We start from the raw sequence: 14753 nt of genomic DNA on the forward strand, positions 1-14753 counted from the left end.
CTTTCTTTCTTCATTTTCTTTTTTGAGCGAGAGAGCACCATGTGTGCACATGTATGTGTGCGTGTGAGAGAGAGAGAGAGAGAAAGAGAGAGAGAAGGTGGGGGAGGGGCAGAGGGAGAGAGGGAACCTTAAGCAGGGGCTCAGTCTCATGACCCTGAGATCATGACCTGAGCTGTGATCAAGAGTCGGATGCTTAAGCAACCGAGCCACCCAGGTGCCCCCCGCAGAGGCCACTCTTAGAATCAGAGGAGCCAGCAGCAGACCTACTGCTCTTGGGTTTCTGTTAGAGTGGGAGAGACTGTAGAGCTACTACCTGAATTTTCGTGGTTTGTTTCCACCTACAGTGCCCACTCTCTTTCCCACAGACCTCCCAACCTCCTTTGTGAAGGAGATCCATGATTTTGTGCTGGAGCAGTTCAACACGAGCCAGGGGGAGCTTCAGAAGATTCTGCATGATGCAGACCGGATCCACAATGAGCTGAGCCCCCTCAAGCTGCGCTGCCAGGCAAACGCTGCCTGCGTGGACCTCATGGTGTGGGCCGTGAAGGACGAGCAGGGTGAGCATCGGCCACTGCTGTGCCCCAGATGTCTGGTACCCTGTCCTCAGGCTGAGGAAACTGGACATGGGAGGAGGTGATGACCAGGGCCACAGGGCCTGTGTGTCCTCTCCATTGCTTCTTGATGGTTCTTTAGGCTTTTATGTGGAGAAGTGTGAGCTCCGTGCTGGAGGAAAAGGTGCTTGTCTAGGGTGACAGCAGAATGGGAAGTGTGTGGCAGACTGTGGATGGCTGCCACGTGCAGAGCACTGGGGACAAGAGGCTCAGGGCCAGCAGAGAGGAGAGAGCAGTCACACGCCACATGGGTTGGTGTTTTCACAACAGCAGAAATGGAGCAGGGATGAGGTTTCAGTTAAGGATGCCTGCCTGCCTGTAAATACTTTCTGGTATAACCACTCATTATTAATAAAGCCTGCAAAAAGTATGCCCCTGGGAATTTAATTGTATGATTAATTGGTGAACAAGTATTTTGTAAATATTGGCCTTCGCTAATCATCCATACCCTATCATTTTTTTAAATTTAGGTGCCGAAAATCTTTGCATCAAGCTCTCTGAGAAGCTGCAGTCTAAGACGTCCAGCAAAGTCATCATTGCTCATTTGCCCTTGCTTATCTGCTGTCTGCAGGTCAGTCTCACTGACACTCGCAAGGCTTCAATCCCATCAACTAGGGCAGTCTCCTTGTTATATCATTTAGGCTCTGGTTAGCATACCAGCAGCAGAACCTGAGCTTTTGTCTTTAGGAACTTGAACTAGAGCCTGCTGTAGACACAGTTCATCGATGAGTGGGGGGGCTGCTGCTGACAATGTGCCAGGGATTTCTGTGATTTCCAGGCGCAGCTGAGTCCTCCTTTGTGGAGAGGCCGCCCTCTGTCTACTGGGCCGTTCCCAAGGCTTCAGGCAAAGTCCTGAGGACACCTCCTGATGTCTGCAGTGCCAGCTCTGTTCTCAGAGACTTACCTTGCCGAGTTACCAATCCCAATTACCATATCTGCCGTTGTGTATCCTTTCTACTCTAAATTTGCTTCCAAAAGAAATGGACACACTTTAGCAATGTATCTCCCCTTTAAGGCTGAGCAGAGTCTAGACCATGCTCCTTCCCTGTCTTTTTCTGCCCCGTGAGCAAAGTGGCCCTGAGCGTTTTGACCTTGGAAATTTCTGGTCCAACTCGGGTATCTGAAAGGTTGGGCATCTATTGCTTGGGCCTGCTCAGTGGCTACAACCCGCATTGTATGATGGGTTGATGGTGTGTTGCAGGGTCTGGGCCGCCTGTGTGAGAGGTTCCCGGTGGTGGTGCATTCAGTGACACCGTCTCTGCGGGACTTCCTGGTTGTTCCGTCCCCCGTGCTGGTGAAGCTCTATAAGTGCCACAGTCAGTACCACACAGGTAACAGATGGCTGTACCCAAGGCCACTTCTCCAGCTCCTAAATCCCACGTGTCCCTGAGGCTCCAAGAAAAGGACCACATGACCTTGTGTGCCAGCCCGCCATGGTTTTGTGTCTGAGAGCTTGTGGCTGGCCTGTGTGCCCTGCCCTGTCCCTGGGCTCATTCCTCCTTTATGCCTTTCCTCATGGCTTTCCCTACATGACCCCTGCTGGGCTCCAGATCTTTCCTTCCTCCGCTCTTCCCTGGCATATACTCCTGCCACCACCGAGGGGTCTTCTAGTTCCACTTTCTCTTTGTTTTTGGCTCCTTCCGTCACTGAGACAGTCTAAAGCATGAGTCTGATGTGTCCCAGACACTGGGCCAGGAGCTCTCCATGCTGGATCTCAGCTAGTCCCTATCCCTGCCTTGTGAGTGTATTATCATGTTTCTATGACAGGGACATTGGGCTCAGAGCAAATCTGGCCACCTGTAACCATTAGCATTCATTACCACCTGCTTCCTCCTGGGGCTTTTATGTTGTATTGCTCACCCCACCCGTCAGTCCTGTGAAGGTGGGTGCTTTATCTTCTCCCTTCAGATGAAGAAACCCAACCTCCAAGCAGGTGAGACTTTTCCCTGGACCCCGGGACAAGGAGGAGTGTCTGTGGCTCTAAGGCTCCTGCTCTCACACTCACCCCCCACCCTTACTGTTTTTGTGCACATTAGCTAGATAACCCTCGGGGACAGGACCACTCCTCACCCTCAGGGCTAGGTAACTGTGGGTGTTCATCAGGACTTTCAAACCGTTTCTTAAGAAATTGCTGTGGTATCCATTTATCATTTTGCAACCTAAATATTCTTCCTTTTGTTTAAGCATGTTCATTTCATCCTTTCTGTTCTCACTTTTGTTTCTGAAATGTTTGGTCAGATCATTTTAGAGGGGTTGTTTCATAAGCTAAAAATGATCAGTATATCATTTTGGTTTAGAATTACGGACAAGGGGATGGAAAGTGACAGGTTTAACCAGATACATACTTGAATTTTTACGTTTAGTTGCTGGCAATGATATAAAAATCAGTGTAACCAACGAGCATTCTGAGTCAACCCTGAATGTCATGCCGGGAAAGAAGACCCAACCCTCCATGTATGAGCAGCTCCGGGACATTGCCATTGACAACATCTGCAGGTGGGAGACCGGCCAGAGGGGTGGGTGACGTGGGGAGGAAGGAAATAGGCTTCAGATAAAATTACTAAAAAAATGAGAAATGTTCATAATTTTTTAAAGCTTGTTTTGGATTATTGTAAACCTACACCTGATTTTAAGAGGGATTACATATTTTTTAATGATATTTTTAAAGATTTATCCATTTATTTTATTTTGTATTTTTTTAATTTTTAATTTTTTTAGATTTTTATTTATTTATTCATGTGAGACAGGGAGAGAGAGAGAGGCAGAGGGAGAAGCAGGCTCCCAATAGGGAGCCCGATGTGGGACTTGATCCCACGACTCTGGGATCATGACCTGAGCCAAAGGCAGTTGCTTAACTGACCGAGCCACCCAGCTGCCCCTATTTTTTTTAATCTTGTTTTTCTTTTTCTGATCATAAACATAATTAAAAAATGGGAGAGAAAATTTATGGAATGTAGAAAAAAAGTAGAAAGAAAAGAGTTACCCATCAGCCTATACCATCCAGAGTAACAACACATTGTCACGTTTTCTGTTTTTTTTCCTTGTAATTTTTAGTGTAAGAGACAGGTTTTATATGATGTATATGATTGAGTGCTGCCCAGGCTCCTGCTATGTGAACTCTTGCTCTCCAAACTCAGAAACCACATACATTCTGATTTATATGAAAATGTATCTCTCCCTCTGAATTCTGGCTCCTTGCTCTTAGAAACTCCATCAAGAGAATATGATGGCCCCTCTCTGTCAGACACATGCTCTTCTCTGACTCTGGCCTGGGAGCCAAACAGATGTAGAGAGCGAGAGATGCCTGAAAAAATTCTGTGTCCTTAGGGGCTTTTTAAAAATTACCCCTTTTCTTTAGAAAATAAGTTTTTTTCTGTACTATTAAAACCCTTGGTATATCATTTAATATTCCCTCAGCTGTCTTGGGACCATCTGTCTTGAATCAGTTACTGTAACTTTTGTTAAGGAACTGTTCTGGAAATTTTAAATTGGAATTAGGGTGAGTATAACATTCTGAAGGAAACTATTCTGGTCAAATAATGAAGTTACTGTTTCTGACTGAGGTATTTATCAAGTGGGCAAAATCCACAGTGATTCTTTGAATTCATTCTGTGTAATGGTTTTCATTCAGATTTTTGGGGGAAAAATGCTCAGAGCAGTTCTTTAAACTCTGTAGACCTGACAAAGAGACCAAAAGCAAACACAAAACACTCATCTGTTGTTCTGATGCCCAATGCCGTGTGGGTTTCCTCACGGTCCAGGTGCCTGAAAGCTGGCTTGACGGTGGACACGGTGATTGTGGAGGCCTTCCTGGCCAGCCTCTCCAACCGGCTCTACATCTCCCAGGAGAGCGACAAGTACGTCCCATCCCCGAGGGGCAGCCACTTTGTTCTCTGCAGGCATGTGGGGGGCCCGCCGGTATCTCGCACATCTGTGCTTCTTTCTTGCACAGTGTGGAGTCGTGCATCAGGTCTGTCCCACAATTTAAGGTCAAACCCACCTTAGAATGTTGGTCCTGGACCACTGTTTGGGAGCAGAGAAAGATCTGTGTCTTACTGCCTAGAGCCAGGGACTTTGTGTCTCTTCAGGAAGCAAGGATTCCAGGGTGCCATGGTCGGATGACTGCTTCATCTGAAAGACTGTGGTAACCTTGAAGTCCAGGTTGTAGCATCTGGGTTTCATTTCATAGAGGACTGTTCCCAGGATGCTTCTGTTTCCTCCCTCCCACAGGGATGCTCACTTGATTCCTGACCATACCATCCGAGCCTTGGGACACATTGCGGTGGCCCTGAGGGACACCCCAAAGGTCATGGAGCCAATTCTGCAGATCCTGCAACAGAAATTCTGCCAGCCCCCCTCCCCCCTTGATGTGCTTATCATCGACCAGCTGGGCTGCCTGGTTATCACCGGAAACGTAAGGCAGGACCTGCGATGAAACCCACTACTCTCTGCAAGCTTTGTTACTTTGACTATCAGGAGTGCAAAAATAGATTAAATTTACCCTTCAGATGAGTTAAATGCTCACAACTGTCTTGACATTGAACAGGGAGATTTTTTTCCAAGTAAAGAGAGTAGAGTGATGGCTCTGTAAGTACTGGGAAAAGGAGGTTTAAACTCATTTCTTGCCGATGTTGATAACATGTGATAGGATTTAAGTTGAAACCATTTCCCTTTTAGCTTTTGAGGTTTGCTGAAAGCTTTAGGAATGGATGCCTCTGATGGTCTTTCAGGCCCTATGGTCCATACATTCCAGAAGCTTTTGCTCTGAATGATGGTAGAGGAACCTTTTCCGTGTTCCAAGGAGGGGCTTTCATGGAGAAGTCATGCCATGGTAACCGTGTACCTCACTCTTCCAGCAATACATTTATCAGGAAGTGTGGAATCTCTTCCAGCAGATCAGCGTGAAGGCCAGCTCTGTCGTGTACTCAGCCACTAAAGATTACAAGGATCATGGCTACAGGTAATTCTCTAGACCTCGTTGTCACTCTAGATCGTGACAGTTTTCAGCTCCCTTTAAAAGTGTGAGGCTTGGGGATTTGTCTTTTGAATAAACTTTTCTCCTACAAAAGCGTTATGTGCTACAAATCAGCACATGCACAAGCGGGAAATGAAGACCCCATGTGACTGCCACTGGGAGCTGAGCATCTCAGTGTCATTACCTCAGACCCTCCCTGACTCCAGACAGGCTCAAAGTGTCCACCCAGCTGACAGGCTTTTTTAATGTAACAGCGCATCAGCCATGCCATTAACCTTCTTCCATGTGCCACCTTTAATGGCTGCAGAATGTCCCATCTTAGAGCAGCACCGAGATCTAACCAGTCCCTAGCTTGGAGGTTAGTTTGCCGGTTTTCCTGCTGGTAAGTGCTACATCGAACAATCTAATAGCTGTGTATCTGTGAGTGTCTCTGATGCTTTCCTCAGGATAGATTCAGAGAGGTGGGATTTGGAGGGTCAAAGGGAATAGACATTTTACATGCTCAGTTGTTTGATATTTGTGTAAAGTCTGGCCAGTTTTCCCAGCAGACTAAGATATGCTTCCTTGCCTGTTCCTTGCCCTTACTGTGAATACCTTGAGGGCAGGGGCATGTTTTTCCACATATGGAGGATCTCATAAGAGTTTGACAGATCAAGGGAAGAGCGGGACAGAGGAGTGGGGCAGGGAGGAAGAGATGTGCCCCTTTGTTGGCATTTCTTTTCTCTCTTTCTGACCTTTACGTGCAGGGTTCAGTCTGAGGTTCTCTCCAACTCACTTCAGTGGGTGGGAGTGTGGCTGTGTGACCTTTGAAGAAGCTCACCCTCTCTGTGCCTTCGTTTCTTCATCTGTCATCCGTCAAATGAACATCTGTCTCCAGTTGTGTGGGTAACTGAGATCATATGTAGGAAAGCTCTTGATAAATGCAAGCTCTTGGCCTTGTCATTTCTTTGCCTTCTTACTGCCTCCATTGCAAGCCCAGGCTACTAGAACAGCCTGAGGACTGGTTTAGGGAGGCAGTTAACTCCTTTCCCCTTCATCTGTCCATCCGTCCATCCTGGTCTTTGTGAAGAAACTGACATAAAGACCAAAGCACCTCTTTCCCTCATTGCTTCCTTATCCCGAAGTGACTCCTGCACCTCCTTGGCCCTCACACCTTCCCCTCCTTGACTTTGCTCCTGCTGTTTTCCTTCTGACCCTGGCCTCTGTCTTGCTGCAATATGCAGTACTTGGCCTTCTCCATGCCTACCAATTCTTCAACTTCTCCACTTCGCTCTTCCATAAAGCCTTTTCTGATACCACCAAAGAAGTGGTTTGTCTCTTCCTCACCAGTGGAAGCTTTTACTACCATTCATTTGCCCTTACCTCCCAGGATTTCACATGTCTGTGAAGGGCTGCTGTTTGCTGGGAGATTTCTGGGGGCCAGATGATATGCTCAGTGCTTCATGTGGAGTCTTTAATTTGTCCTGCACCCTGCGAGGAGGGAATTATATTATTCCTGTTTTATTCAGGAGGAAACTCAGGCTCAAAGGTGAGCCACTCACCTGAGGTCATGCAGCAGAGAAGTGGCAGGCTCTGGCTGCCCCCAGCACCTGCAGAAGCCTGGCCAGCCTTGCTGGTTTGCTGTGTCTCTCTGTGGGAGTGGGGGCTTGGGGGGCATTGTCAGCTTTGTATCCAGGGCTTACCTGGGGCCAGCACTGTCCTGATGCAGGTTGTCCCAGGGCCACTGAGTGCTTCCTTAGTGTCTGATGTGAGCTAATACTAACATCAGCCCCATGGTGGAGACAGTATGGGGAAAAAGATCGTCAGAGGAGAGTTTTATGGGCGGAAATAGTGAACTAAGGCTACCTATAATTGGAGAGGAAAGCAGGGCCCAGCCGGGAATTTAGCTATATGGTAGGCTTTCAACACTGAGAGAGGTGTCCTAGGATCTTCACAAGTTCCATAGGTGTGGATTCCTGGAACCTAAGCAGCTCCCTGAGGCCCTTACTGCATGTCAGGAGAGGTTAAAGCCATTTCAGTAGCAGCTGACTGTCCTTTAGGGGCTGGTGTTCACAGAAATGTTCATCCCCTCTGGAGGGCTCCTTTGTTCACAGACACCAAGGGGCGTGGTGAGGCAGGAGTCAACTGGCCTCACCCCTGCAGTCCGGGCCCTGTGTTGTGGCAGCTGTCCTTTCTCTCCCTACCAGGCACTGCTCCCTGGCGGTGATCAATGCCCTGGCCAACATCGCAGCCAACATCCAGGATGAGCACCTCGTGGACGAGCTGCTCATGAACCTGCTGGAGCTGTTTGTGCAGCTGGGGCTGGAGGGAAAGCGGGCCAGTGAGCGGGCCAGCGAGAAGGGGCCCGCCCTGAAGGTAGGGAGGGAGGAGGGCGGTCACCCTGGGGCATCTGGTAAACAGCAAGAACAAAGGTTCTTTCTCGGGAGTGCTGGCAGGGGTGCGGAGAGGGTGGCTTTCTCGTAGGCTTTCTTATAGGACTGTGTCTGGCTCGTGGCAGCTACCTCCCCCGGCCCAGGGTGGGGATCCCCCCAGACCCCCTCTCTTCCTTCTCTCGGCCATCATGAAGCCAGGGAGTGGAGGCTTTCACCAGAACACAGTGACAACATGAGAAGGGCCAGATCTGACCTAATCTGGGCCATCCAGGGAGACAGGTCCATGGGGACAGACAAAATGACAGGTCTCGGGCCCCCAAAGAGACAGATTGGGGAGGTTGAGTCAGGTTAAGTCCCCTACCCCATCACTTCCCCTTTCACATGTCATGTTGGTGCCAGTCTCTCTACCAGAGTCTCCACCTTCATCCTCCTCTGTCTTTTCCTCCCACCTCCCTTCCCAGACAGTTACTGTTTATGTGCCTAGTCAGCGCTCAGTCCACCTTCTCTGTAAAGGGCCAGATTATACTTGTTTTAGGCTCTGTGGGCCATAGAGTCTCTGTTGCAACTAGTCAGCTCTGTCCTGGTAGCATAAAGCCAGTTAAAAGAATGGGCTGCTGTGCCCCCATAAAAATCTATTTCCAAGAACAGGTGGTGGGTCAGATTTGGCCACGGCCACAGTTTCTTGACCCTTGTTCTAGTGCTGGGGTTATGGAAGTGAACAGGCAGACAAGGGGCCTGGTCCTGGACAGCAAAACCAAAACAGGGCAGTGTGGAGAGGAGCGCTTTAGATCAGGTTGTGTGAAGACCTGAGGAGGTGACAGCTAAGTTGGAAACTGAGTGAAAAGGAGCCCTCTGTGTGAAAATCTTGTCTAAGGGCGAGTAGCTGGTGCAAAAAGGGGTTCTAAGAGCCTTCGCTCTAATTCAGCCTTGCTCTGCTAGACCCCTTAACAGTGATCTGGGTGATTTCTGAAGTCTCCCAGGGTGGGGCACAGCTAGGCCATCCTGGTACACAAGAGACAGAGGCAGCTGTGGTGTCCAGTGGGGCCTTGGGCATCAGGAAGAGAGGGCTGCTCAGAGATGTGGGGAGGCACTCGGCACCCGAGAAAGCAGAGGCTGTGATGTGTCTGAAGGGTGTTTCAGGAGTCGTTCTCCTTGCCTCCCCTGGAAATTGTACCTCAGGGCCCAGAAGGACGCCCCCTGGACCCAAGGGCGGCTCCCCTCTGCCTGCTGTCACTACAAGTTTACATTCTCAAGACTCAAGATGTAATGCTTCATTCATGGGCTGGAGGTGGGGGTTGTGGCCCCAACAGTGCAGGGATCCCTTTTTCTACCCTCCAGGTGCAGAGCTGTGAATCCTGTTCTTTGCGAAATAGTTCCTGTTTGTGATCATGCAGGGGCTAGCCCAGTGTTTACTGAGCAACTGCTATGCTTTCCTCATAAGCTGGGGCCTCAGCGAATAAGGGGGGCTTGCAGGGTCAGTGAGAGGGGATTGGCCAACATGTGCCCCTTTGAAGACAAAGAGCTAGGATTATAAATTAAGAAATGACAGTTCTTCCCAGTCTTCGCATATCTGGGAAGCCCTTGGTTTCCATAGAAGAGGAGGCAGGGCTTGAGATTTTGCCCCCCACTGCTGAGTGGCCGTGGGGCTATGGCAAGCTACTCAAACCCTGTTTTCTCCCCCAAAGATTTCATTATTACATATGAAACGCTTGGAACTGCCTGGCATGCAGGGGGTGCTCGATGCACTTGGCTGCTACTGCTAATATAAAAAACAAATTGAATGTGCTTAGGTGAGTGCTTCCAGAACTTAGGCTCATTGGTGTGTACTATAGTTTATAACCTTATTTGTGTGTCTAACCAGGGAACCTACCTTCAGATACTGTGCTCATAGTTTCAGTAACTATTAAAGTTATTTTTAAAGTAACCCCAAAATTTCCATAACTTGGAAAGAATATATGTTTATTGTAGAAAAGATGCAGAAACTGATAAATAAAAAGCACCCATAATCCCTCTCCTCAGATATACTCATTGTTGGCATTTTTAAAAAATATTTTATTATTTGAGAGAGAAAGAGGGAGAGCGTGAGCGGGGGTTGGGCAGGGGGAGGCAGAGGCAGAGGGAGAAGCAGACTCCCCGCTGAGCAGGGAGCCTGACGACACTGTGGGACTTAATCCCAGGACCCTGGAATCATGACCTGAGCCAAAGGCAGATGCTTAACTGAGTCACTCAGGCGCCCCTCATCATTGACCTTTTGACAGACTTCCTCCTAGATTTTTTATGCAAATATATTTATTTTTATAATTGATATTATATCACAGCATACTCTGAAATCCTGATTTTTTTTTTCCCATTCAAAATTTGCTGTGGGCACTTTCCAAAGTGACTAAATATTTTTCAGAAAGTTGTCTTTTTAATAGCTATGTGGTATTTAATTTTACACAGGTACCATGGTTTATGTAATCATTCTACTGTTTGACATGTTTCCATTTTTTTTGCTATTAAAATGATGTTGGAGGGGCACCTGGGTGGCTCAGTCAGTTCGGCATGTGACTCTTGATCTCCATTCAAGTCTTGATCTCAGGGTCGTGAGTTCAAGCCTCAAGGTGGGCTCCACACCACGTGTGGAGCCTGCTTTAAAAAAAAAAATGATATTGGGTGAGCATGTTTATATATCGCTGTCTATATATTTCATTATTTCTCTGAAATTAACACTATCTCTTTTTTAAATGAAAGAAACACATGCTTTCAATGACTCGATGCTTTTATTTTCTAGGCTTCTAGCAGCGCAGGGAACTTGGGTGTACTCATTCCTGTAATTGCTGTGGTGAGTATTCATTAACTGAGTGGTTTCAAACTTCAGATACTGTGCTCATATTTTCAATGTTGCCTAGTGGTGCACAGCAAATTCCTTAGCAAAACGCTGTTTGGAGGCCCAGTGATTCTGTATGTGGCTGTGTTTCTGCAACCACCAGCTGTTCTGTGACTGTCCCACTGGTATGTGCCTACTGTGGCCACAGCCCCTCACTCCCTTTCTCCGTGCTCTGCCTGAACCTTCTCGCCACTTGACCAGGAAACCCACTTTGGTTCTTTCCTGTGTGGCTTCCAGATCTGAGGTGTGGCTCCAGGTTCGTCCTGTGTCTTATGCCCTGCTCTGATGCCTCTGACTAATGGTGGGCAGGCTCAGCTCCTATCCCCTTCCCGACCCCTTCCTGTGAGATGAGGCCTGGGGCCTCTGCACGGTGCTTGGTACTTGGAGTTGCAGCCCCCAGTGCCCTCTGTGGGGCGGCGTTGTTGGCATGGGGGCTGGCCATACTTTGGAGCACAGCCCCACCCACCAGCACGGTGGCAGCTCACGGTCTAGGCCCCGTCCCCTGCCACAGCACTCTTCATCTTGTCCTATCTCAACCTGCAGCCTTTGTTTCCCAAATGACCTTTGTAGAAGTCCTTTTCCCCTTTCTCAGTTGTTCCCAGCTGCTACTCCTAAGCCACAGCCCCAGGTTCTAATACTTGTTTTCATCCGTGATTCTCTAACTTCCATTAAACCTACCTTCTGGTTAAGCCCTCCTTCTGCCTTCCAGTTCCTTCCCACCTTTCCCCACCCCCCGTAGTTTGAGTCTTGAACACTCACACGCGTATCCCTTCACATGGAACACCAGAAGGGTTGACCTCCGAGCTGCCAGGGTGACCCAGGGGTGTAGAGGTCAGGCAGGGGGATGGAGAGGCACCTCTGCTGATCTCAGTTTCTGGACTTACTGAAGTCTGGATGTTCATCATTTGGAATCTGGGGACTTTAGGGATCTGGTATTAGGTGGGTGAAAAATGGGAACTGACTGGTTTATTATCATTTGCCTTTAAGATGTCACAGGTTGCACTTTGTGGACGCTCTGCTTCCATCCACCTTGCTTCAGCTTGTCCTTTTCTTTCCTGTCTTCCCCGCCCCGTAAGTGGCCGATTCTGGAGCAGGAACCGAGTTGCTTGTTCCGCTGTTGCATCTGCGTAATGACAGTCTCCTTTGCCCGAGTGTGCTTGAGGGGATGGTTTGCCTGCACCCGAGCTGCCTCCCTGTACTCAGCTTTTCCCTCTCCCCTGGGGACCTTACCACCTTTGCACCTGCGATCAGGTGCTTCCCACAGGCTCTGAGGATTTGAGAATGTCCAGGACTCTCTGCCGAGGTATTTTTCATCACTGCCTGCATTGATTTTTAAAAGCAAACTTTTTCATTTTATACTTAATATCGATTACTGTACAGTTGTGTTTTAGAAGTACCATTGTACATGGATCCTTTATTTAGCCTGGAGGGAAAGGTGAGGGGCATAAAGTCCGTGGCACTCTCTCAGCCTATCGGAGGGGAGGAGGGCCGGCAGCAGGCTCCATGAGAGAGCAGGTTTTGGCAGCCAGGGAGCTTGTTTGGGGTGACACTCGAATCCGTGAATTCTGGTGAGTTCGAACACCAGAATTCTCTGACCCGTGTGCCTGTGAGCTTTTGACCATGTATAGCCATTGTCATTTAGAGTTTGATAACGGCATAGAAGAAATTCCGGGGGATACTTTGCACTTCCCAGGAGTAGTGACCAATGAGGTTCGTTGGGAACACGTAGATGTTCAGGTCACAGGGGCCAGGGTTGGGCTCCTGGTCCTGTGCGTGGGATCCTGGGTGAGCATCACAACCTCTCCATATCGGCCTGCTCTGCCCACAGTGCTTCTGGAAAAGATGAAGATGACCCTCTGAAGTGCCCAGCTGGGTCAGTGTAGGCATGACTCTTAGCAATGATAGGCAAGCACACACTGACTTAAAATACTTTGTTTACTCCACTGCAGTGACCTTTAACATGAATAGAATAAGTATTGTAGTCTTAACAAAAGTTAATGGTTATATTATGGGGGAGGAAACAAATATTTGATTCTGTTGCTCAACAAAGAGCACAGAGAATCATGGAATCTTACATTTGCTCTCTGGTTTGCCCCTTGGACCCTCTAGGAGAAACTAGTTTCCAACAGTTTTTTTTGTTTTTTGTTTTTAATGTGTTATCTTTCTTTTCTTTCTTTCCTTTCTTTTGGAAGAAGATACTCTGTTTTGGATCTTTTGATGACAAAGTGTCTCCAGGTACTCTGTTCAGTGGAAGTGCCAGTGGGTTTGGGGCAGGAAGCCTGGGTGTCCATCCAAATGCAGCTTATCAGTGATTTATCAGTGACTTTAGGAGCCTGGAGGGGGTCACTGGAGACTGGGTCATGTGATCTCTGAGGCTCCTTCAGAGTTTAGGCTTGGTGATCTTTGACCTGCAACTTTGTAGAAGAGTATTTCTTCAGAAATATCCCTGATTAAATTGCTTTTCTTAGTGTCTAGCCCGTTAGTTAATCAAGCCCCATGAAAGGTATCTAATGCTTAGAGTCCTGTGCGTTCTACTGTTGTAGTGATTTGATAAGCTGCGCCTCCTGCTCAGAAAACATTTGTGCACTTCACTTAGAGCTAGTTTCCCTGTGCCACCGGTAATTTCTGTGGCCTTGGACAGGTTACTTATTCTCTCAGCGCCTATAGAGTTAGGTTTGTGGACTAACAGGTTTTAGGTCATGGACTCCTTTGAAAGCCTTGCCCTCTCCTTCCATAGAAATGCATCTCTTCACAAGGTTTTGCATTTATTTTCAGGAAGCTGAGTGGGAGAAACCTGCCCAGGGCCCCCCAGTTAGGAACCCCTGGGCTAGATACTCTCTCAGACAAAGATAGTAACAAGAAGCCTTTATCTAGCTTTTGCTAAGCACCAAGCACTGATGTAAACCCCATCTAGTCATTAACTCACTACTCCTTACAACAGCCCTGTAAGGTAGGTGCTGTTATTATCCCTATTTTACAGGTAGAGAAACTGAGGCACGGAACTTGCCTCAGAGTCCCACAGCTACTAAATGTCAGAGCCAGGGTTGAGACCCAGGCAGCCTGGCTCAGGGTCTGTGCTCTGAACTAACACCCTATTGCCTTGAAACCTGGGTCGGCTAGTTTCAGAAAGAGGGGATCTGAGTGCATTGAGTGGATGTGGGTGAACAAAAAGCATGGAGGCTGGAGGGCCTTGACCTGGGCTGGGTCACAGAGGAGCCTGGGCTGGCTCCATCACAGGTGAGGCAGGCCACATTGGAAGGGAGAGGTCACCTTTTGGGTAGGGGACAGACGTGGCAAAGGGCTACAGGCAGAGTTTTTGAGAGAGCCACGTTTAGGAATGGGAGGAACAGGAGGAACCAGCAGCAGGACAAGGAAAGTAGGACAAGCACCAGGAAAGGACAGTGCAAAAGTGCACTGGGGAAGGAATTCAAGGAGTGGGGTGTCAGCCAGCTCAGGGCTCTCCGAGAGGTCAGGAGGCATGGCAGGCAAAGAGGTAGCCTCCACCCTGCACTGGTCAAGAGATACAGGAGGCAGAGGCCCTGGTGCAGAGAGTTGGGAAGGAAGCAGGTGGAGAGGTGTGTTAGCAACTAACAGCAGGGCCTGGGGCAGATCATATCTCCTCCGAGACCTCAACTGTTTCTCCAGCTGCCAAAAGGAGGTGATAACAGTGCGAACCTCCTAGCTGTGCAGTGAGGACTCAGTGATAACCTGCAGGCAAACCCATCACAGGGCCCCCTACAGTGGGGAGCGTGAGGTGCTCCCCTTTTGCTGGCACCATGACTAGTATTGGTCTCACTGAGTCTGAAGCCCTCTGTGACAGATTCTGTGGGTGACTCTGGAGTCAAGCCAACCTGTGCTCAAACCCTGCTCTTCCTCCTCTGCAGAGAAAGAAGAGAAAGCCTCTCTTGCAGGGCTCTGGGGTCATA

At 48.6% G+C, this 14753-nt stretch overlaps 1 protein-coding gene across 2 annotated transcripts in view; it reads left to right on the forward strand.

Annotated features, from left to right (window-relative positions):
* PI4KA (phosphatidylinositol 4-kinase alpha) overlaps positions 1–14753 on the forward strand; it is a 112387-nt gene that overhangs the window by 31688 nt on the left and 65946 nt on the right. For both annotated transcript variants that reach the window (XM_025857238.2, XM_025857237.2), the window contains 9 exons: positions 366–557; positions 1082–1182; positions 1813–1942; positions 2975–3107; positions 4373–4468; positions 4842–5025; positions 5468–5571; positions 7773–7941; positions 10732–10782. In XM_025857238.2, the coding sequence (XP_025713023.1) occupies positions 366–557; positions 1082–1182; positions 1813–1942; positions 2975–3107; positions 4373–4468; positions 4842–5025; positions 5468–5571; positions 7773–7941; positions 10732–10782 (1160 nt within the window). The remainder of the gene's footprint in view (positions 1–365; positions 558–1081; positions 1183–1812; positions 1943–2974; positions 3108–4372; positions 4469–4841; positions 5026–5467; positions 5572–7772; positions 7942–10731; positions 10783–14753) is intronic.

This window comes from Callorhinus ursinus, unplaced genomic scaffold (assembly GCF_003265705.2).
Source record: "Callorhinus ursinus isolate GAN/ISIS: 27379988/994484 unplaced genomic scaffold, GSC_fseal_2.0 scaffold110, whole genome shotgun sequence".
Lineage (NCBI taxonomy): Eukaryota > Metazoa > Chordata > Mammalia > Carnivora > Otariidae > Callorhinus > Callorhinus ursinus.